The 25202-nt window shown below is 41.1% G+C and overlaps 1 protein-coding gene and 1 long non-coding RNA gene across 2 annotated transcripts in view; both read right to left on the bottom strand.

Annotated features, from left to right (window-relative positions):
• LOC112215143 (receptor-type tyrosine-protein phosphatase N2-like) overlaps positions 1-25159 on the bottom strand; it is a 268831-nt gene extending 243672 nt beyond the window's left edge. Inside the window, exon 1 of the mRNA XM_024374097.2 lies at positions 24896-25159. Coding sequence (XP_024229865.2) covers positions 24896-24977 — 82 coding nt within the window. The 5' untranslated portion in view covers positions 24978-25159. The remainder of the gene's footprint in view (positions 1-24895) is intronic.
• Positions 9073-19516, bottom strand: LOC112215627. The gene is made up of 3 exons (XR_002948246.2): positions 19267-19516; positions 16949-17098; positions 9073-9120 (listed from the first exon to the last, which is right to left on the bottom strand). It is a non-coding gene; the product is annotated as an uncharacterized LOC112215627 (long non-coding RNA).
• Positions 25160-25202: the final 43 nt, after the last annotated feature.

Raw genomic sequence — 25202 nt, 5'->3', positions numbered from 1 at the left:
CTTATTATCATATTCCCCAGCATGATTTGTTGCAGATTGCTTTTTAGAATAGTTTGTTGTAATATATATGTTTCTGCATGCGCATTGATTTATCTTATAATACATAAATGTTTTTTTTAATCGAAACTAATCCAATCTGTAAGTGGTTGGACATATTTCACACGTTCTTGAGATGGTTGTTCCAGTTTAGATGGTTTAGGATGGTAGTCTCATCAACCTTTACCTACCTTGGCAGTCATTCCAACTGCAACTGTGGGCAATAAAAAATTCCAACGGTTGGCTATCCTAACTCTGGCTGGATTCCAATAGGCATTATATAACACTTTGCAAGCCAGCATAATGTGACTTGCTGATGTGGCCTGCAAACACGGAGTTTCAGACCACTGTGTTAAGTTAAAACGTTCAAAGTATGGTATAAAAAAAACTATGTATCGTCATAAATAATGACATTTTATGATAAAATATTCACTTAGGAACTCAGTTGGTGAAATATCCAGGACTCATCCTCCTTCTTCGATGAGGTTTAATGGTGGTTGGCATCCAATAAATGTTACATTACCACCACCAGCTGGACTGGAGTATAATTTCCTCATAGTTGCTTGGAAAAAAAGGAAATAACAAATACCCTACCATCTAACCCTACACTCATTAAAAACCCACGACCCTACTCCACTAAATCTATCTAGTCGTACCTCAGTCCAACAGCCTGAAAGGACGGGACACCACCACCCTGTAACTCAAATCTTGTACACCCAAATACTTCTCTACAGCTGCCACCACAACCTCAATTTTCTGCGGCTTATGTTCCATCCCTGCAGTACAGTTGATAACCATCACTATAAACGCTAAAAACCCAATCTTATTGAAGCATAGATCCCCTGTTTGGTCTATCCCTCTGTACTGGTACAGATGTACTACTCACCCCACTTCTCTCAGGATTCCTCCCACTTGACCCATCTTCCTCTAGTTTCTTCACTGCCTCAGCATACAACAACTTCTGCACTACTCTAACCCTGGTAACCTCAACCTGTCTCTCTCTCACCGGACATTTCTGATCCCCAGCCCCATGGGCACCACAACAATTAACACATACCGCTTCTTTCCCCCATGCTACACATAACTTTGTCTCATGCCCTTCTGAACCTCCCTCCTACACACTGCTGCCCCATGCCCATAAGCTTGACACCTGTAACAACATAATGTATTCGGTACAAAAGTTTGCGCGGGATAACTGATATATCCTAGCATCACCTTGTCGGGCAAAGACTCAACATCAAACTTAAAAGAACAGACAATGACATATTTTTCTCCACTCATGCCATGCTGTCTGCGTCACATCAAATGACGAGCATCACAAATAGCAGGAATCTTCCACCTCAGTTGGTCCCCTTTCACATTTACCACTACCCCAGTAAACACTCCTTTCAATGGCACCCTTTTCTTGAGAGCAAAACAACTCACATTGCTTGTCCACTTCAACAATTCCACAGCCCCTAACTCCATTTTCACCCACCATAAAACCACAAATGGATCAACCAAAAGGCATGGGTCCACTTTTTCCAAAATGTCTCTCCTACCCTCACAGACTCTTCTTTATCCTGACCCTCGGGCTCTGAGAACTTCACCACACCTACAATACTTGGTCCTCATTCACTTCCATTTCTCCTCCTGTCTTTGATCCGGTGTACATCTCACTCTGCTTACATTTTCTACCATTCTTCTTCATCAAACCATGCACCTTTTTTCATAAATTTTTAACAAATTCAAGCTCACCCTCTCTCTGCCTCTCTTTTTCCCTCCATAATCCAAGTAGAATTTTCCTGACATTCATCTTGTTCTGGCACTCTCAAGAGTCACCATTTCCCACATGTTCATAATCACAATAATCATCTGAAAATGAATGCAACACTCATATCTCTGTCACTAGCAAACACAGTCATGGGTGGTACTGGTACCTCTAAAATCCACTCGAAAGGCACCCTGGGAAATAAATATGCAAATCAGGCCTTACACCCTACAGTGTTAAAACAGTTCCCCAAAACGTGTTACTGTAAGCCCACAGATGTTAATTCCCTAACACTGAGAAAGTGTTACAGCATCAGTTCTAATAAAGTGTTCATTTAATTCAGAATTTGCAACACCCATGGTGTTAGGGACCCAACACTTTTGGGGTGTTAGTTTATCAACATTTTGAAATGTGACATGGTCACATATCATTTCTTTGGAAGTGTGAAATTTAACTCTGTGGGTGTTAAAATTCAGATCTCAAATTTGTTGTGTAGGGTTGCAAAATTCTTGTAACTTTCCCAAAATTCCCTGGTTTTCCAGAAATCCTGCATGGAAGTTTCCTGGAAAACGAAGCAGACTGAAATCCTTCAACCAGGATGTTTGGAAAATCAGGGAATTTTGGGGAAAGTCACTGGAATTGTGCAACCATACTTGCAGGCCTGATGTGGCCTGAGGTATGAACTGGGGTAAAATGATGCACTTATAACTAAAGGTACAAAAGATGACTTTACAGGGTACAGCTACAGTGACAAGTGTTTGTACCCATTTAGGAACAAATCCAAACCTTTTTTTCAGAGTGTAATACAACCAGGCTTGCAAGATGATATGTAATTCCTATTGGAATCCAGTCAGTGTGAGCATATCCAATGTTTAGAATTTTTAATCACCTTTATTCAGAACGATTGCCAGGGTTGGGAAGACTATGCTATGAGACTACCTAAAGCATCTCAACTGGAACAACCATTTCAGAAATGGGTGCAATAAATCCAACTAATACAATGGATTTGTTCACAACATTTAGTAATTTATATATAAGTAGTTTAAGATTAAATAATTAATCAATCAATGTACATGCACAAACATAGATATTGAAACAAACAATTCAAAAAATCTACCTGCAATAGAGCATGCTGGTTTTGGTTCAAAGTGATGCGTATGAGTCTCAGTGCCCTTTATTAGGGTGAAACTAGGCCCTCAAAAAAAATCGATAGTTACACATCGGGATATTTTTTTTTTTACAATATATCGTACTGTAACATTTGACAATATTGCAATAGTATTTTTGCTACAGTTGGCTATACCTGCACCAAAACGCCAGTATTTTTCCTTTCTAAATGTAAATGTTCTCCATCTTCTTTTTAAATAGGGAGCCAATTTTTTTCTGGCACTTTCATTTCCATGACTGATCAAAACTTGTTTTCTCATGGCTCTCTCTTCTCCCTCTTCAGCAAACATATTGTGAGCAATACATTTGGAATATAGAATCGTGACAAAACTCACAGTATCGAATCGCAATACATATAGAATCGTAAAAATCACACCTAAGTATCGTGATAATATTGTATCGTGAGGAAATTCCCAACCATAGTGTTCGTGAAGTCGGACTGAAAAGGGAGGAATGGCAACAACCAAGTCTCCGTCACAAACAAATACAGTCATGGGTGGTAAATCCTCTACAATTGGGGAAGGGGAATACTGAAAACTAGCTGTTTTTGGCAGAGAGGTTTGGAACTCCTTCTTATTGGTGTATTAAAATAAATGATAGACTGGCATTCCGCTAGCGGGACAACTTCCGGTGAAACTGGAGGGCACGCAATTCAAATGAATAATCATAAGAATTATGGATATTCAAATTTAGGAACATACAAGTGTCTAATATCGGTTAAAAGCTTAAATTCTTGTTACTCTAGCTGCACTGTCCGATTTACAATAGGCTTTACAGCGAATGCATGCCATGCGATTGTTTGAGGACGGCGCCCCACATCAAAAACAAATTCCACCAGCACAGGTTTCATAAATTCACAAATAGCGATTAAATTTTCACGTACTTTTTGAAAATCGTCCTCTGATTTGTCATCCAAAGGGTCCCAGCTACAACATGTAGTGTCGTTTTGTTAGATACAATTCTTCTTTATATCCCAAAAAGTCTGTTTAGTTGGCACCATCGATTTAAGTAATCCACTCGTTCAACATGCAGAGAAAGAAATCCAAAAAGCTACCACTAAACTGTGTTAAAATAAGTCAAAATACGTTTATATTTAATCCTCAGGTACCCCAAAATGTAATTAAACTATAATATTTCAAACGGTATGAAGTATGTTCAATAGGAAAATGATATTAACAGGTGCGCGTCCTCTTCGTAGTGCACGCATAGACTGATTTCCAAGTCTCTATCCCAGTACTAAAACTCATAATTCTTCCTCGTTTGGGAAGAAACAAGCCTGAAACCATGAACAAAGATTACTGACATCCAGTGGAAGCCATAGGAATTGCATACTGGGAGCTGGATTCAATTTTTTCCCTATACGTTCTAATGGAAGAGCATGGGCTCTCTCAAAAACAAAACGTTCCAGTTGGTTTTTCTTTGGATTTTCTCCAATCATATCTATTGTGTTATAGTCTCCTACATTATTTGAACATTTCTACAAACTTCAGAGTGTTTTCTTTCCAATGTTACCAATTGTATGCATATCCTGGCTTCAGAGCCTGAGCAACAGGCAGTTTACTTTGGGCACGTCAGTCAAGTGGAAATTGAGAAAAATAGACCCTAGCCTGAAGAAGTTGTCACAAGGCAGGCTAAAACTCCATCCCACCAGAACAGGATGAAATTTCAGGCAATCTTCTCAAACAGCTCATACACTAAAAGGGCATGATCATCATTTTCATAATTTGACAGTATTATAGTGTGGAAATATACAGTACCAGTCAAAAGTTTGGACACACCTACTCATTCATTTTTACTATTTTCTACATTGTAGAATAATAGTGAAGACATCAAAACTATGAAACAAGACATATGGAATCATGTAACCAAAAAATTGTTAAACACTTATTTTTAAATATATTTTAGAATCATCAAAGTAGCCACCCTTTGACTTGATTAAAGCTTTGCACACTCTTGGCATTCGCTCAACCAGTTTCACCTGGAATGCTTTTGCAACAGTCTTGAAGGAGTTTCCACATATGCTGGGCACTTGTGGGCTGCTTTTCCTTCACTCTGTGGTCCAACTCATCCCAAACCATCTCAATTGGTTTGAGGTCAGGTGGATTGTGGAGGCCAGGTCATCTGATGCAGCACTCCATCACTCTCCTTTTTGGTCAAGTAGCCCTTACACAGCCTGGAGGTGTGTTGAGTTATTGTCCTGTTGAAAAACAAATTATCGTTTCACTAAGCACAAACCAGGTGGGATGGCGTATTACTGCAGAATGCTGTGGTAGCCATGCTGGTTAAGTGTGCCTTGAATTCTAAATAATACACCGACAGTGTCACCAGCAAAGCACACCCACACCATCACACCTCCTCCTCCATGCATTACAGTGGGAACCACACATGCGGAGATCATCTGTTCACCTACTCTGCGTCTCACAAATACAAGGTGGTTGGAACCAAAAATCGCAAATTTGGACACATCAGACCGAAGGACTGATTTCCACTGGTCTAATGTCCATTGCTTGTGTTTCTTGGCCCACACAAGTCTCTTTTTCTTATTGGTGTCCTTTAGTAGTGGTTTCTTTGCAGCAATTTGACCATGAAGGCCTGATTCACACAGTCTCCTCTCAACAGTTCATGTTGAGATGTGTCTGTTACTTGAACTCCGTGAAGCATTTACTTGGGCTGCAATCTGAAGTGCAGTTAAATCTAATGAATTTATGCAACAGAGGTAACTCTGAGTCTTCCTTTCCTGTGGCAGTCCTCAGGAGAACCAGGTTCATCATAATGCTTGATGGTTTTTGTGACTGCACTTGAAGAAACTTTAAAAGTTATTTTTAAGACTGACCTTCAAGTCTTAAAGTAATAATGGACTGTCGTTTCTCTTTACTTATTTGATCTTTTACCAAATAGAGTGTGCAAAGTTCTCATCCAGGCAAAGGGTGGCTACTTATTAATATAAAGTAGATTTTTGATTTGTTTAACACTTTTTTGGTTACTACATGATTCCATATGTGTTATTTCATAGTTTTGATGTCTTCACTATTATTCTACAATGTAGAAAATAGTAAAAATAAAGAACAACCTTTGAATGAGTAGGTGTGTCCAAAGTTTTGACTGGTACTGTATATAAAACACAGGAAAATTACATGTTTGACTGCACTGGGCCTTTAACAATGAAGAATTTGCTGTGCAGTTCTAATCTATATGATTATGTGTACCTGCAAAATCATTACAGCCATAAAGTATTTCATTCCAGTGATGTATCATTTAGTATGCCCCTTCACATGTGGTTGCTGTGCCTTATTTCAACAGGGACAAAACGGATGCTTTGAGGTTGGCAGTGAGTACAGACACCTCCCACAGAGTGCTGTTAGCAACATACTGTATCTCATATCATCCCAAATGTCACCCTATTACCTTAATAGTGCACTACTTTTGACCAGGGTCCAAAGAGCTACTGTCAAAAGTAATGCCCTATAAAGTGAATAGGGTGCCATTTTGGACCTTTTATTATCATTATGGCTTCTTCCAAGGACACTCTCCTCTGCAATTACTCAGCCCCCTAAAAATGAACAGTGCAGCAGGTAGGTGACAGCAAGGAAGTGTAATAAAATGTGGTGACGTTGGACAAAGAACAGTGCTTAGTGAGGATCAAGGAAAGGGAACATAACCTGGAGGCAAATTAGCATCACTCTACTAATGTAAGCACCTTGTATCATTATACTGTAACACTCTGAGCCTAAAAACTGGGGAAATGTTCCTAAGGCAAGACTATTTTTAACTGAAAAGGTTTGTTTCTTAAAAGGAACCTCTCATGACAAGCCGTATATGATGCAAATCATCTTCTTATCATTACACAATCATTCATGCTCTCCTTTTAGTTTACATACTGTATAGGCTTATAGTCAACAAGGTTGTTTCTCTTTAATAAATCATGATAAATAAGATGCCCAACCTTGGATTTCTATTACCATACTCTAATACCCCAGTCTTCTTTTTGCTCCTGTAAATCACCTTCATAACTCACCATGATTAATCACCTCCTGCTGAAATGGCCCAGTGACATGCATGACATTGAGGTCAAAACATTGATTGAATAGGACCCTAGCACCCTTGAACCACTGGCCACATGAAACGGTGTGGTCAAACATTTCCTGAGAGTCCCCAGAAATTCTGGGGAGGTCAGGGACTCTCCAGGCAAAAGGACTCTATAAATAAAATATAGCAGCACACAACTGAGGCCCCTGAAACAGGCAGGTTGACTTTTTGCCTGACCCGTTGAATGATATGATTTTCTCCCCCGTACTGTGGTGTGATTGGGTTTTTAAGTCGAGAGCAAGCATCTCTGAGGCGTACGAAAGCCTCCACATTCTCTCTCCACCAGGCTTGCTCATCACATGATTCCTCCTCAGGGATCCTCTTTGTAACCTTCCATCTAAAAAAATATACCCATTAAACCTGTTAAATTTTTAAAAATGTATCGCCGTGGTACTATTTTCACAAGCATGTGGTGAATTGTCTAAACTCTTAGTACAAAACTGCAAATTGGTAACACATGTAACACAGCCAGTCTTACATTCAACACTTTTCATTGTGCATTCATTTTGTTTGTAGACATCTTTCACCACACAACCATTGATCCAAATTATAAATGTACCATTAAATATAATGAGAACATTGGTTTAATCACCAAAACACAACATAATATCTTCTCAATTTAGTTATTTTATTAACCATTTAATCCAACAGAAAATATATAAGACACATGTTTAAAAATTACCATTTGAATGTAGTATGTTACAGTAGTGTAAATTACAGTACATTACACTGTTTTCACATTAGGTAATACACTTGGACTACCCATTTTTTTTAAAGTCTGAAGATCACATTTCCATAATTTCTATCCCATATCTGATCAAAGGTGTGAGCGTTGATGACATCTTTCACAATGTAATCAAATTAAATAAATGAAAGAAACAATGTTTAGAAGGCTCTAGTTTGTTTCAAGCCTGTCTTAGGCATTTGGTCATAGGTTCTCATCGAAATCACAGTAAATATCCTCCTTGTTCTTGCACCTGGGGAAAAAAAACTTTTGGCATGGTGAATCCAAGCCTGACATACAGTAGGTCTGGATTGAAATCATTGCATGCACCAACCATGGCCTGAATGAGGGTGGTACATTCATGGTGATGGCAATCACACACTTACTACCTGTATTGTAACTGTGTATTGTACTTATGTATTGCCTGACATACAGTAGGTCTGGATTGAAATCATTGCATGCATCATCCATGGCCTGAATGAGGGTGGTACGGCCATGGTGATGGCAATCACACACTTACTACCTGTATTGTAACTGTGTATTGTACTTATGTATTGTAGTGGTCCTGTATGTGGCTCAGTTCATAGGAGCATGGCAATAGCAACACCAGTTGTGGTGGGTTCGATTCCCACTGGGGTCACATACCAAAATGTGTGGACTGTTGTCACTTTGTTGTCTGCTTCGTAAATGGCATATATTACTGTATTGGCCAATTTAATTTTAGTGAAGCTGTGTAAAACCTATAGGTTTACCAAACGTTTAATTGATCAAGTAAGAGGAGTCCGATTGAGTAATAGTCAAATGTATTTTAACTGAAGAGGAGAAAATAATCATATCAAAAGTAATGTAAGCATTGCATTGTGAAAGGCAATTATCTTATATGAACATGTATTGCAATGTGAAATGTGTATTTCTAGATGAAAAACTGAAGTTTGGTGAAAAAGTGACCATATGGTTTTGTGCGTTGTACTTGTCAATTGAAAATGTCCTCAGAGTTTTCAAACCACTGCCTTTTTCATTATCTGTTTTGTACAAAGAGGTGTGAAAATGTACCACATACTTGTGAAAATTGCACCAAAGAGATAAAAACTGTAACCTATTATTATTGACACCATATTACTGTCATGACACAAGGCGAGACCCAGATGCAGACACAGGAGGCAGATGGTTGGAGACTTACAATGTTTATTAATCCAAAGGGGTAGGCAAGAGAATGGTCGTGGACAGGCAAAAGGTCAAAACCAGATCAGAGTCCAGGAGGTACAGAGTGGCAGACAGGCTCGTGGTCAAGACAGGCAGAATGGTCAGGCAGGCGGTTACAGAGTCCAGAAACAGGCAAGGGTCAAAACCGGGAGGACTAGAAAAAAAGGAGAATAGCAAAAAGCAGGAGAATGGGAAAACCGCTGGTTGACTTGGAAAAACAGACAAGACAAACTGGCACAGAGAGACAGGAAACACAGGGATAAATACAAATGGGGGAAATCAGCAACACCTGTAGGAGGTAGAGACAATCACAAGGACAGGTGAAACAGATTAGGGCGTGACAATTATATTATATAGTATTTTTTTACCCAATATCTGTTAGAACACAATCTGATACAACTGATTCAAAAGAAAGCCAATACAATACCAAAACCAAAGCAGGAAGGTCTTAATTTAAAAAACAAACTGATGAAACATTACATAAAACAACTAATATTATGGCCATTATCTACTACAGTATGTATACTCTAGTCAAGTGCTTACTCTACAGTACACTGAATAAAATGAAGGTTCTTAAATGGTTCTTCTTCAGCTCTTAAGGTTCCTTGGAAAACTCAACAAAAAAAAAAACATGTTAAGTGGGGAGTTCTTGAAGTGGCAGCTAAATTTTTTCAGAATTCTTAAAGGTTCTTGAAATGTATGGAATCCTGCAGCCAATTGGTCAGAGTTAACTAGTGTTGACCTTTCAGTCTAACATTTAAAGTGTTGATTCAAGGGTTACATTAACACTGTAAAGAGTTAAATAAACACTCAGCGATGTAAAATAACCCCAGTGTTTCATCAGTTTTTTTTATGAATGCTTAAACACTAACAGTGTTTAAAGCACTATCTCTGAAACCATTAACACTTCTAGCCAATGCATTTATCAAGTGTGCCAAACTGAATGCACATTCTCAGCTTTACACTCAGTTTGTAATTTTATAACACACTTTTTGCAAAACTGTAAACATTGGTCTCTACATTGCTACACTATTTCGCCAATTCCCTTTCCACATTGACACATGTGAAAACACCTTTAGATAATGAGTTCACTTACAAATCAGAGCTTGAGCACTATAAATAGGCCACAGGTAAACATTTGGTTTGGACAACAATGGAGGCCAATATTGCTCAGAGAGTAAGAGGGGTGAGAACTAGAGGAGGATGAAGAGTAGGATGAGGAGGTGAAAAGGTAAAAGGAGGACGGGGGAGAGGAAGGGGAGTCAGGAACACAATAACTGATGAAATCAGAGTGACTATGGTTGACCATGTTGTCAACCATGGGATGAGCATGAAGGAGACTGGGAAACGGGTTCAACCAAATCTGAGCCGCTATACTGTTGCAGGTATCATCTGGATATTTCGAAATGAGAACCGGTAAGTAACTGTAAATGCTGTAGTCTTACTGGTACAGTAATATGTACTGTACTTTGATAATGAGAAGGATCGTCACTAAAACCATTCCAATGTTTTTACAGAACTGCAAGAAAACCAGTATCTGGTGGAAGAGGTCGACTGTTCACCCAAGAGCAGGAGAACCACATTGTAAATATGGTCATTGCAAATAATTGCATCGGACTCAGAGAACTGCAGGACCACATAATAGCAGATAACACCATATTCCAAAACGTCAACAGAGTGAATCTCTCTGCACTGTCTCGTCTACTGAAACACAATAGAATTAGGATGAAGCAGCTGTACAGTCCCTTTCGAAAGAAACTCAGACATGAATATGTGCAGGTAAGCTATACTATCATTGGTATTGGATCTGGAAGTGTATGGTGCTACATAATATTGACTGATCCCTGTCTTTTCATACTGTGCTACATTGTTTTTGTCTATACTTTACACATTTGGATACCTGTGTGTATGTGTGTTTACTTCATGTATGACAAAACTTTATTGCAAACTGCTATGCCCTGCTCACAGAAAAAGCAAAAGCCACAAATGTTTTTCATTTGAACTATCAGTGCGTAGTTGGTGCTTCGTGTGCTTATTTAAAAGATGGTTTGTGTGGACTGTATTGACGCAAAAAAACACATTTTTTTAAAGAGTTTGAAGAGTTTTGCAAGAATTTTTGCTTTTGCAAGAGATGTATAATGTTTTGCTGGATTGGTGTAAGGTTTTGTGGTTAGTGTGTAGAGTTTTGCAAAAATAACCTATAGTTTCAAAGATAGTGCCTAAGCAATCAGAAAAAAAAATGTAACAAGAAGATTTGAACCAAAACTGTGACCCTATTATCATATTTCCTAGCATGCTCTATTGTAGGTTGATTTTTAGAATTGTTTGTTTCCCGCGGTAGACGAAGACTTCTGACTGGAGATGGACGTATCCCAGAATGCCCCGGGTTGGAAGCAAAGTTGGGAGAAGAGAAATATTGGGACAGGGACAAAGAAAGGTGGATCGCTGAGGAGGAATGGAGGGGGGGGGGGAAAGAGGAGGAAGAGGTCAAAGAGAATAAGAAAAGCAGAGGTTGGATTTGAATTTTAGGCAGATGGTGATCAAATCAGAGATGGTGTCGAATAATATTGGTGTCAATATCAAACAGAATGAGCAGTGCACCCGACCGATTTCTGGAGGTGAAATAGAAGTGAATGAGGGCGAGTTAAGTGAGGTGGAAGGTGTGGTGAATAGCTCGGAGCCTGAGTTTGGCATTGATTGACACGATAAAGAAGAATCTGGTCCAGTAAGAGTGACATTTTGTTGAGAAAGTGGATCCTTGCCTTTTGGCGGATCCATTTGTGGTTTCAGGGCAGTGGGAAAGGAGTTGGGTGCAGTTGAATCAGTGAAGGTAACCTAGGTAACCTGTAGTGGACTTGTGATATGCGTTTATGTTTCTTCTGACCAGATGGAGCGGGCACTCTGTGTCACGTAACTTGGATCAAGATCTGTTTCTTGCTTTGCTCTTAGAAATAGGGCACCATTGAAAGAAGTGATGTCTGGGGTAGCGTTAAGTGTGGAGGTGGAGCAATTGAAGTTGAAGATTCCTGGGGTTTGTGGCGCACGCCATTTGGTGCGCACGCAGACCATGTGGTGAGAGTGGTGAAATAGAGGAATCACTTTCAGTCATTTTGAGTTTTGAGTCAGTTATCCTGAGTGTTTGTGGCGAATCCAATGTGTTATTTCAGGAGTCATGTTGCAACAGTGTGTAGGAGGGAGATTCCAAGATGTGGGAAATATGCAAGAGGGTATGGGACAGAGGATTGTGTAGTTTCGGTGGATAAAGTTGTGTGTGCCAACTGTAAGAGTGTCCATGATGCTGGGGATCGGAAATGTCCGTTGCGAGAGAGGGTGGTTGAGGTAGCTAGTCAGAGTAGTGCAAAGGTGACGTATTACGAGGAAGTGAAGAAAGTAGAGGAGGATGATTCAAGGGTTAGGGATCCTGAGAGGATCCTTGTGAGTAGTAGATCTGTGCCAGCACAGCGGGATAAGCCAACGAGTGATAAATGCTTCTGTAAGGTTGACTTCTTAGCGTTCATAGCAATGGTTATTAACAGTACTGCAGAAATGGATTGGAAATCACAGAAAATAGCGGTGTGGTGGGAGCTACAGATAAATATTTGGGTATAAGAGATTTGACTTCAGAAGAGTTACAGGGTGTGTTGAGTGGTGGTGTCCCGTCCTCTCATGCCGTTTGCATGGTGCTGGAGCAGATAGGGTCTAAGTAATGGAATGGGGTAATGGGTTTTTAATGAGTGTATGGTTAGTTTGAAGGGTGTTATATTTTTGTTTGTTTGCGTATCACAAAGTATAATGGATTTGTATTATCCAGTTCGGGGTGGTAATGCAACATATTGGATGCCAACCACTGTTAATGTCACGACTTCCGCCGAAGATGGTCCCTCTCCTTGTTCGGGCGGCGTTCGGCGGTCGACGTCAGCAGGTGCACAAAGCCCTCCTTTATTAGTAGAGGAGCACGTCCAGCAGCACGCGACCATGTTGCATAGTCTCGGCACAGCCATGGATCACGTGCTGCAAACAATGGAGCGATGGGAGAGAGGAGGTTGTCCTGCGTCCCCATCATCATCACAACAACCCACACCGCTGTCCACCCCTCCTTCACCTGGTCCCAGTGGGATTCGGCTCGCGCTCCCGAGGGAATATGATGGGATGGCTGCCGGGTGCCAGGGGTTCTTACTCCAGCTGGAGCTCTACCTGGCGACCGTCCTTCCGGCTCCTTCAGGACACGAGAGAGTGTCCGCCCTAGTCTCCTGTCTATCAGGGAAGGCTCTGGAGTGGGCCAACGCCGTATGGAGGAGGGACCACTATGAGGATTTCACCTGCCGCTTCCGAGGGGTTTTCGACCATCCGCCAGAGGGTAGAGCGGCGGGGGAACGATTGTTTCACCTAAGGCACGGGACGAGGACCACACAGGACTTTGCTTTGGACTTCCATTCCCTGCACCATCTGTGGCCGCAGAGGGCACTCTGCTGGTCGGTGCTGGGGAGATTCCTCAGGGAGTCGAGGCAGTAGGCAGGGCACTGTCGTGTCACCCCAGGTGAGTAGGCACCAGACTCACCCAGAGCCCCCTGTTGCTCACATGTTTGTGTTTATAGAATTTCCTGAGTTTTCCCCGCATTCCCAGCATAAGACGCTAGTAGATTCAGGCGCAGCTGGGAACTTTATTGACCGTTCATTTGCCCATAGTTTAGGGATACCCATTGTGCACGCCGTAGATAGTCGACCATTAGGGTCAGGGCTGCAAAATTGGATCTCAGGAGCGCTTACAATCTGGTGCGTATCCGGGAGGGGGACGAGTGGAAGACGGCATTTAGTACCACCTTTGGGCACTATGAGTGCCTCGTCATGCCGTACGGGTTGATGAATGCTCCATCAGTCTTCCCGGCATTTGTAGATGAGATTTTCCGGGACCTGCACGGGCAGGGTGTAGTGGTGTATATCGACGACATTCTGAAATACTCCGCTACACGCGCCAAGCATGTGTCCCTGGTCCGCAAGGTGCTTGGTCGACTGTTGGAGCATGACTTGTACGTCAAGGCTGAGAAATGTCTGTTCTTCCAACAGTCCGGACAGTAAAAGCTATGATATTCAGGCCACCGTATTAGGGTAACACTAGGCCTTCAAAATAAGGCCTTATCAAATATGTATTGTTTTAAATAATATAATGTTTATGATAACATATTCACTTCTGGGAACTCTATAATGCACTCAAAAGGCACCCTGGGAAATATCCAAATAAGGCTCATCTCCCAAACATTTCTGGTTTGGGATTTGTGTGTGGTTCTTAAAGAACCATCCCATTTAATGTTCTTCAAAGAGCCTAAAATTGTTACCCTATGGCACCACTCTAAAGAACCTTATTTGGTTCTTTTGAGAACTTCCACCTTTATTTTTTAACAGAGTAGTGTGGCTCAGTTGGTAGAGCATGGTGCTTGGTGCAGGATAGGATAGTAGGTCTAATTCCTGCTACGGCCACGTATACATAAATGTAAGCACGCACTACTGTAACTCGCTTTGCATGGGATACAACTGGTTCTTATGAACTAACCACAATTGAATCCTCACATACCAATACTGGTGTTTATTGAAAGCTGAATACCGGGTGTTAGAATCATGTCTGACACTCTGGCTCTGTCTGACAGGAAGTTATTTTGTTTCTACGGTGCATACTGAAATGGCCCAGAGTGTTAATCAATAGCGCTAGCAAATCCATTACTGCATTTAATCAGGCCTGGGATTGCAGAGATGAATTCCTCTGTCCGGCCGCCATATCGGGACGGGATCACAGTGTCCTGAATGCTTATTAGCGCATTAGTGTCCTCATTATACACAGTGACACCGCCGTACAGGACTAACCTTGTGAGTGACCTCCTCTAATCAGTTCCCTCTAATTTACACTTAATACCAGGACACAGTCCCCCTGAAGCAAGATAGTCAGGAGGGATGATACTGACATACCTGAAAAATGTCCCTGTATAGGTCCCAAATGGCAACCTATTCCTTATTTCATGCATAAATTACAGAAGGCTCTGGTCAAAAATAGTGCACTACATAGGGAATATGGTGCCATTTGGGATGCAGACCTATCACAATTCTGTGTGCTAAATCTTCATAGTAGATCCCAAATATTCCCAAAGGTTGGCTACCATAAAGAAGGTTCTTACCCACAGTAATAAGTGATACTTTTCCATAGATGTGTTATTGGATTGATTTTATTTTGTTCTATCATCATCATCATCATCATCATCATCATCATCAATGTCTATGTTCTTAGAGCACCCAACAACTTCCTGAAAGTAAAAATATTCCTCGAGAACACCTGATCAGTTATGAGCCTGGTGTTTTTTAGAGTGCCAGAGTGTCATCTGGGTGCTATCCATTAGGCACCAAACGGAAGAAAATGGACTGAAACAGGGAGGGAATACCTGAACTTGTCCAATAACAAACACTCGTTTTAGTTTTCCATTGCAAAGCATTTTGCTGTGGTGTGCCCTAATGAATACAACACAGTTGTTCTCCACCTGTCTCTGTCTACTCCTAAAGGGAAGAATTTAGCCCTGACCTCAATTTAGCCCTGACCTCACCGAGAACACTCAGAACAGAGCGTCCTCTCCCCAAAAAGCAGCTGGCGAATATGTCCCCACTAGTGTCTCTGAAATAATTAAATCATAAATATTCCCTCCTTTCACAGCCGCTTTGCTCTCTCTACCCTTCTCAATAACCACTCAATGTCAATATACACTGTAGTCTTCAAAGCATTTGCTCTGTTTCATAGCAGTGGCTTTGCTTCATCTGCCATCACACCATCCATGGCAGAGTACCAAAGCTCTGAATATGCAGCCTGCTTTAGAGGTTTTACTGCTAGTCAAAATCCAATTAAATAAAAGTTTATTGGTTGTGTATACAGATTTGCAGGTGCTATAGCAGGTGCAGCAAACATGCTTTATGTTTCTAGCTCCGACAGTGCAGTAGAATAACTTGCAAATACAATATCACAAATAAAAATGTAAAAAAATCTAAACAAGAAATAACAATCCAAAGAGAGTGAGCATGTGTGAGAAAGTACTACATCTCAAAGGCTGACTCAGAATCCCATCTGCCCTTTTATGACTCATGACTAAAGAGAAGTATATTGAGCAGGGCTTCCATTGGTTCCATTTCCAAATCCAATATTGGATTATACTGCATTGTAATTCATATTGAAAAATGAATGCTACAACAGCTGTATCTCTGTTCGGTGCAACTGAACAAGGTCTATCATAACATGTTCCTTGTTAGTCGGAATCAATAACCATTTATTACACTGGAGAACAGGCGCAAGCTGAAAATGTTGAACATGATGTTAGATAGATTACACTCCAATTGAACGCGGCAGCTGTCGGCATTTTAAATAAATGAAAACAGGCTTTGCAAATGACAGACCAACTGCTCAGTGATCATCATTTCACCGTAGAGCATAATATCATTTGCTTTCCATTTGAATGTGTGTGTAAAGAAGGGTATTATTGTCTGATTAATAACAACTCATGCGGTCTGTCACTTACACTGGTTCCTTTAGCTCATTTACCCATTAACTAGGTAGATCATTCAAAACAGGTGTCCCATTTAAAGATGTCAACCAAGGTTGATAGGGGACACACAGGCTAATTACTTCCCAAATGCCATCCTGTAGTGTAATAGGGTGTCATTTGGGAGGTAACCCGAGACATGCTTCAGCCCAGCTTTCATACACTGGAAAAACCTTCCCAGGATAATGCTGCAAATTTACAGTGAAACTCTCCCTGAAATCTAATTGTAAGAAAAACAATACATTTGTACATAAAATACATTTATTAAAATTGGTAAGAGAGTGAGGGAGTTCAAAATTGGGATTCGGATCTATGATCAGATGCAACTCTAATGGGGTAAGGGGGTTCAGACAGGTGACAAGGGACAAATCAAGCTGGTGTCGTGTCTGTGTGTGTGTGTGTGTGTGTACTTACCTCACTAGAGGTCTTCATTCAAAGTCAGTGAGCTCTTGGAAGAATGGGGCAATGGAGAGGTTGAGAATAGTTGGCTTTCTCTGGGCCACCTTCTCATGTAATTTGTCCCATCTTCAAGTTTCATCATCTTGGTTGATTCGAACCAGGAACCTGTACAGCCATATCCAATATGGTTTATGAAATCAATTGAGGTATTGAAAAACATACTAAAAAGACAGCTAGATACACCTACTTCAAACCCTAGCTAACTAATAAAACATTGCTATAGCCTACACAATACCACAGATTATTTTACCAGCTTATTTTACCAGACATTGTCATTTCTTTCTGTGCCACCAAATATTTGCTTACTACTGGTAAAGTGAACAGGTTTAGCTAATACTATAACATTATGGAACAATATTGTTTAAATTAAACAAATGGTTAGTTGGGAGAGGCTAAAAGGACACTCCTGGCCTGCAAAACAATGACTTAGCCTACAGTGCCTTCGGTAAGTATTCAGACCCCTTGACTTTTTCAACATTTTGTTACGTTACAGCCTTATTCTAAAAATGATTAAAAAATATATTAAAACATCTTCAAATCACACATGACATTTAAATAAGTATTCAGACCCTTTACTCAGTACTTTGTTGAAGCACCTTTGGCAGCGATTACAGCATCAAGCCTTCTTGGGCATGACGCTACAAGTTTGACACACCTGTATTTGAGGAATTTCTCCCATTCTTCTCTGCAGATCCTCTCATGCTCTGTCAGGTTGGGTGGGGGGCATTGCTGCACAACTATTTTCAGGTCTCTCTAGAGATGATCGATGGGGTTCAACTCCGGGCTCTGGCTGGGCCACTCAATGACATTCAGAGACTTGTCCCGAAGCCACTCCTGCGTTGTCTTGGCTGTGTGCTGAGGGTCGTTGTCCTGTTGGAAGGTGAACCTTCACCTCAGTCTGAGGTCCTGAGCGCTCTGGAGGAGGTTTTCATCATTGATCTCTCTGTACTTTGCTCTCTCATCTTTGCCTCTATCCTGACTAGTCTCCCAGTCCCTGCCGCTGTAAAACATCCCCACAGCATTATGCTGCTACCACCATGCTTCACCATAGAGATGGTGCCAGGTTTCCTCCAGATGTGACACTTGGCATTCAGGGAAAAGAGTTCAATCTTGGTTTCATCAGACCAAAGAATCTTGTTTCTCACGGTCTGAGAGTCTTTAGGAGCCTTTTGGCAAACTCCAAGCGGGCTGTCAGGTGCCTTTTACTGAGTGGCTTCCGTCTGGCCACTCAACCATGAAGGCATGATTGGTGGAGTGCTGCAGAGATGGTTGTCCTTCCGGAAGGTTCTCCCATCTCCACAGAGGAACTCTAGAGCTCTGTCAGAATGACCATCGGGTTCTTGGTCACCTCCCTGACCAAGGCCCTTCTCCCCCGATTTCTATGTTTGGCCGGGCGGCCAGCTCTAGGAAGAGTCTTGGTTCTAAATACTTATGTAAATTAAGTATTTCAGTTTTTGATTTTTTTATTAATTTGTAAAAATGTCTAAAAACCTGTTTTTGCTTTGGCATCATGTGGTATTGTGGGTTAATTGCTAAGAAAATATATATATTTAATCCATTTTTGAATAAGGCTGTAATGTAACAAAATGTGGAAAAAGTCAAGGGGTCTGAAAACTTTCAGAAGGCACTATATGTTGCGCAGCTGAGAGCCGAGTGCACAGAATCACACAGAGTTGTGACAGCTAATTAGGACACTGTCTCTCGGTGTTGTTACCGTTCAAGCTTGTGTGGGCTGCTATCCCACTTGAAAATATAATCCTGGGGGGGAACATTGGGCACTTTACTAGCTACTGCCCGGCAACCCTGATATGCTGCCCAGTGGAAAGCACCTTCGGTCAGCACACACCTCGATACAACACAGAAACACTGGTCATTCGCGTCGGCTTTAGCGGCTCGTTAGTAGTTTAATGGTCCATGACTGGTTTTTGTGTAAAATGCGGCCCGTCAATCCGAAAAATATATTTCACACCGGTAATATCTTTTGAACTGCTAGAAACAAGACGCTTTGTCTGTAGTAATGGTGATAACTTAACAGTCATGAATCTGCGCTCAGTTTATTCTCCATGGCACTCAGAATCTGTGGTACAGCGTGGCCATTCGCAACAATTATTTGGAAGTTTTTTTTTCTAGGTCTCACAGCAAGACATTTACGAGCATTTTGGAGCAGACCGAAACGATTGCTAACCTAGCTAGCTAGCTAGCTGACAAAGAACACATGCAGTAATTCAACGTTGGCTAGAAATAGATACTTGTAAACAAGTCAAAGTACGTACCCAGCAGCTGCTGAAAATATTCTTCTATTTCACAGCGGCTTCAAAATACTAAAATAGTCTGTGTCTCAACTGACAGCATGAGGTTGGCACCTGAAATGGATCATTTGTAGGCAATTACACTGTCGAGGAGGCATACGCTATTACTGTAAACAAACACAGTGTGTTATAGTCATTTTTAGAGGCTTCCAATTCCAACAGTATTTTTCAGCATAATGCAGTGCAATCTACAGTATTAATGCATTTTCAGTATTTAATATGTAATATGTAATGTGCATTCTAGTGTTTTGCTGTTGAAATTACAGAAACGTCTTACAGTGTAGTTAAAAGAATACAACTAGAAATGCACATTGTAACGGAAGTTGTGTTGACATCCGGACTGAGACTGCTAGGCTAGCTAGAAGTGATAGTTAGCTAGATGACGAGCGACAAGAGCTAAACGTTGTAACTTTCTATAAAGCATTATTAAACCTTGTTAAAAATATATTACAAGTTGTGATCTTTAACCCTGAGACATTCTCTTTCACACACCTGTGTCTACATCTTTCTCAGTGACCTCTGAGAGGAATAAAAACAAGGACAACACAGGTCGGATTTGTCCTCTGAGACTGACTGGGGTGCCGTGGCAACAGGGGAACTACCAATGAAAACATAGCAATGAGGCAAGGTTTTCCCTAGGTACAGATCTATGATCAATTCTCCTTTCCCAATCCTAACCTTAACCATTAAAGGGGGAAATGCAAAACTGACCCATTATCAGCATCTAGGGGCAACTTCACCCTGCCTGCACCTGAAAACACACAAGCAACAGCAAGAAAACAAAACGTAGTTAAGGTGGGGTCTTTATTGGGTTTCATATGGGAAGTAGCCTACCTTGGGAGGATATCTGCAGGGGAGGCTCCTCAGAGGAGGAAAGGGAGGACCATCCTCCTCAGTAAATGTCATAAAAATAAAAATTGCAAAACATTTAAAAAGTAATCATTTTTAGATAAAACTATGCTAAATATAATCACATCACCAAATCATTTATTAAAACACACTATTTTGAAAAGAAGGTCTACAGTAGCCTTAATTAACAGCATTCTGTAGGGTAGCACCATGGTGTAGCCGGAGGACAACTAGGCTCTGTCCTCCTCTGGGTACATTTATTTCAGTACAAAACCTAGGAGGCTCATGGTTATCACCCCCTTCCATAGATTTACACAGTAACTTTGATAATTTCCAGAGGAGGTCCTCCAACCTATCAGAACACTCACAACATGAGCTGACATGTTGTCCACCCAATCAAAGGATCAGAGAATTAATCTAGTACTGAAAGCATAAATTACAGCTAGCTAGCACTGGCAGTGCATAAAATGTAGTGGAGTAGTTGACTCAAAGAGAGAGAAATACAACACTTGAACATTTTTGAACAAATTAATTTATTACAAAATTGAAGGAGAAGCAAGAGTTAAATATATAGAGTTTCTATAGATGCGTTTCACTTACTTAGCAAATGTAGCTAGCTAGTTTATGATGGATGCTATGACTTTCCAACACAAAACTGGAACTCTTCCAAGTCAAGGTTAAACTTTAGGTTTTACTATTTGGTTGCTGTTGGTGTAACTGCTTACTGACTACAGTGTAATGTTACTAACGCGCTAGTTATATTAGCTATGCTGACTATGACATTACTTTAGCTAATATAGTGTTAACAATGTAAGTTAGCTGTTTGGTCACATAGAGCTGATGTGTTGTGCATTGAAGTCCACAAGCGAAGGGGAGTTGTGAGAGGAGGAAAGCGCATGGATGCAAGAAGGAATATAACGTGGCTGTTTGTTTACGCGTGTATTCAATCCCCCCGATTCTGTTGAAAAGCATTCCTTACACTGAAGCAAACGGAACTAAACTGGGATAAACATGCTTGAATTTGGCCAATAGAAACTCTTGAACTATTGATTACTTCCTATATCATCTTGATGCAGGCAAGAGTGTGCAAGGCAAACAAGTATTGGATGTCACTGTCTGTTGCCTCAAATGTCTTGACCTGTGTGCACCTACATTGTAAACTTTCATTCATAGGCTCGGTTGTAGCAACCTCATGATGGGAATAGGGAAAATTCAAGTATCATGTAGTATCCTAAACCTATCGCTGTCAGCCAGTCCATAGGACATTTGTCATCCAAAATGCTGTAAGAGAAATAAGGCCATGCTCATGAAAAACAATCATCACATTAAACGGCACTGACCATCATTGTATCTGAGGCAATCCAAAAATAAACACACATATTGTACCCACATCTCTATCCACCAACCATTCATGTCACATCTCTATCCACTGAGATGATTTATAAGCACTGCAACGTAACGTCTACACCATTGACTGAATAGATTTGTGGGATGACAGATGACCATGGCTAGTGGCGATAGAGCGAAGCCAATGAATCAAAGCAAAACCTGTCTGGATGTATTAGGAGATAAGGTTGACGACAGCCGAGCACATTGAACAGAGAGACAGCAGACTTTGAAGATAGCTATGGTGTCACAGCAGCTATTATTCACTCGACACACACCTCGGCCATGAGCTCTCCAGTTAAACTGGCAAGAGGCTCCACCAACGTACACCATGCATGAACAATCCCCTATGCCAAATAAATCACAACCATACCTAGACCTATTTACTTATGCATCTCCTCTGTCTAATTACTTTCTAGTCATGCATGTGTGAGTTGCAAAGCTTATGTCTCCCTATACTAAGGTATGCAATCCTTCCAGGTGGTCTGATGAGATAGAAACCATGAACTATGTCTGCGCCCCAAATGCCACCCTTTTTCCCTACTTTTGACCAGGATCCATAGGACATGCCGCATAGGAATGAATCTCGCTTACTGCCCTTTGACACAACCTCTATCTGTTGCCACTAATACTCTCTCTGTTCAGTAGTCTATATCTATTGAAGGAAAAAAAGAACAAGTAATTTGCTAGGCTGATCACCCGCAGCTCTGTCATCGAACAGTCTCTCTATACTCTGATCCTGCATCCAGGGTTATTAATTCCCCTCTCGGCCTTTGTTTAGCTCTTCAAGTAAGTGATATTTATAGCTGCTCGGATATTACTTCTCTACCTCCCACTCCATTTTTTTCCAGAGCTTCCCTGTGCTATTTGGTGTCATAACACACATACAGATGATACAGTAGACCCGCTCAGATCCACAGTAGGCTACACAACACAAGCTCGACGGGGAATGAAATGCGCTCTTTGATGAAACCAATCAGGGTACTTCCCGGCGACACAGTGCAAGGCACACTGGGACTCATTAAAAACATTAAAAACTGTCTCAACCACCCAGGCAGTCCACAGACACTGATGATGGAGACCACCCCCAGAAAGATTTCCATTTTTTTTTTACACAAGTATGAATTTTAACAATGAGGGGGATTCTCTAATGGTTGTGTAGAAGTCTCTGATGGAACACGGCTGACTCATTCAGGATTAACTGAGACAGAGCCTGTGTAACAGTATAACTTTAGACCGTCCCCGCCCATACCCGGGCGCGAACCAGGGACCTGCACACATCAACAACAGTCACCGACGAAGCGACGTTACCCATCGCTCCACAAAAGCCGCGGCCCTTGCAGAGCAAGGGGAACCACTACTTCAAGGTCTCAGAGCAAGTGACGTCACCGATTGAAACGCTATTTAGCGCGCACCGCTAACTAAGCTAGCCGTTTCACATCCGTTACACCTGCAATCCAAATGTCATCCTATTCCCTATGTAATGCACTACTATGGGCTCTGGTCAAAAGTGGTGCAAACTACATTGGGAATAGGATGCCATTTGGGATGCTGACAGAGTAAATAGTGTCTCCTTTGCAACAAAAACCCAGTTATCTTGAATGCTGTACCATTCCCCTCCCTATTCCTATTAATTTCACAACATTTTAGCAACATACTTTCTCCATAAGTCGATTAATTTGACAATGTTTTAGCAACAGTCTTTCTCCATGAGAGCTTAACTGAGGATTGTGTAGGTTCCTTACAATAGTGTTAGACTGGCACAGATAGAAACAAGGTGAGAGACCAACAGTCAGAGGGAATTAGATCGAGAAGCCTACACAGAAAGGAGTGTGAATATAGACAGTACAAGATAGACAGAGAGAAGCGTAAAAAAAAACGTTGGCACTTTCCAAACGTACAGATGGCGTGTGACTCAACTTCATGACTGGTCCTGGTTCAGAGAGAGGGTGATACCTCAGGTCACCAGTCCCACACAGACACTACACACACTGATGCAGGATCAGTGAGATGACGGCATCCCTGCTTATCAGTCTGACAGAAACACTCGCCCCTTGATTAAGGTCTATTCCATCTGGTAATAACCATACAGTCTCTGCACGGCAAGGCAAACGTCAACAGAAGGGCCCATTTATCCACAATGGCTTCGAAATGTTACATTCTGGCATTTACTGAGTGTTAAACTGGGGCAAGGGAGGGAAAACCAATCAAAATATGAAGGCAGATTTCCCTGCCAAGACTGAAATAAATCAAGAAAGTGTATGTGCTGTCCTTTTAGAGATTACTACCATGCCATTAAGGAAATATGTCTCTAGAAAAAGGAAAAAAACTAAATGCTTACAAATCACATAGTAGATGTCATGTAGTATGTTTTTAGAACATGTCATCAAACTCATGGGCCACCCAGGCCACACATAGTTCTCACTTTAAAGGGGCAATCTGGAATTGGTACATCTATTTTTGGACTTTTAAATGAATGATATAGCCATTGATTATTGAAGAATGTCAATTATAAATGCCTCATGTCATTAGCTTAGTTCAGACACACTACACACAGGTACACATAGATTTTGTATTGTAGATATGTGGTAGTAGAGTAGTGGCCTGAGGGCACACACTTCAGGTGTTGTGAAAAGTGTTACGAAATGTAATATTTTAAAATTGTATATAACTGCCTTAATGTTTTACACCATTATTTGTAAAAAATGTAATTGTAAACAACCACGGTATAGCTTCAAAACATGGTAAAATTATATAGTTGCCATCTCATGGATGGTTAATCCTTGGATCCATAAATCTGTATATGAATCAGATAGTGGTTACATTTCTCCAGCTCCATCTCTCAGCTGCTTAACAAAACAAGTGCTAGGGTGGCCGCTGTGTTTTTCGATTCCCAGATTGCCCCATTTTACAAACATGTTCATCCTGAAAACACAATGTGGTGGGTCTTGTCTAACAGAATAGATAATGACCTAAAGTGTTGTATAATCTCGTCACCCAGAATCAGGATGTCACGAGAGACTACAGGTATTATAGTTAATTATTTTCAGAATTAAATCTGGGACACTCACTCACTAAAATGTACATTTTAGTTAGCAGATGCTCTTATCCAGTTCATGTCCTGAAGACACTGTCCCTGACACCTTATGATTTTCCTTTTTAGAGTAATCTACAGAACATTAGAAAAACATTTTCATGGAAAGTAAGACGTAAACCCTAGCTTTTCCAGAGCCCATTTCCAGACCATATGGTGGTTTAAAAGCCTGTCTTTCGCACTGCAACACCTGGGCAGGTAAGTATGTTTTTTTTTTTTACATACAAATGGCTATATATTGACCGTGAACCACTGTCAACTTACCAAATTTGCTGTCAGCGGAGGTAGTTGGAAGAGACAGGCAAAGAGCCAACACAGCGAAGATGATGGAACACGGCGAATCCATTACTCTACCTAGTCTAATCCATTACACACCTTTGCTAAAACATAGTGTCAGTGTTAAATACAGGATGGTCCAAAATTGATGGATGAGATAATTGCGAGTGAAAGTGAAAATATGAGAAGATTTGCAGAGCAATTTCTCGGGTCCGCCACTTCTCTTCCGCAGTCGCGTCAGGATTCAGCACCGCGGACAGCAACCTTCAGAAGGCGCCCCTCCTAGCTTCTGACG

The sequence above is a fragment of the Oncorhynchus tshawytscha genome, linkage group LG16, assembly GCF_018296145.1.
Source record: "Oncorhynchus tshawytscha isolate Ot180627B linkage group LG16, Otsh_v2.0, whole genome shotgun sequence".
Lineage (NCBI taxonomy): Eukaryota > Metazoa > Chordata > Actinopteri > Salmoniformes > Salmonidae > Oncorhynchus > Oncorhynchus tshawytscha.
The sequence above is the reverse complement of the archived record's forward strand: the minus strand, read 5'-3'. Positions and strand labels throughout refer to the sequence as shown.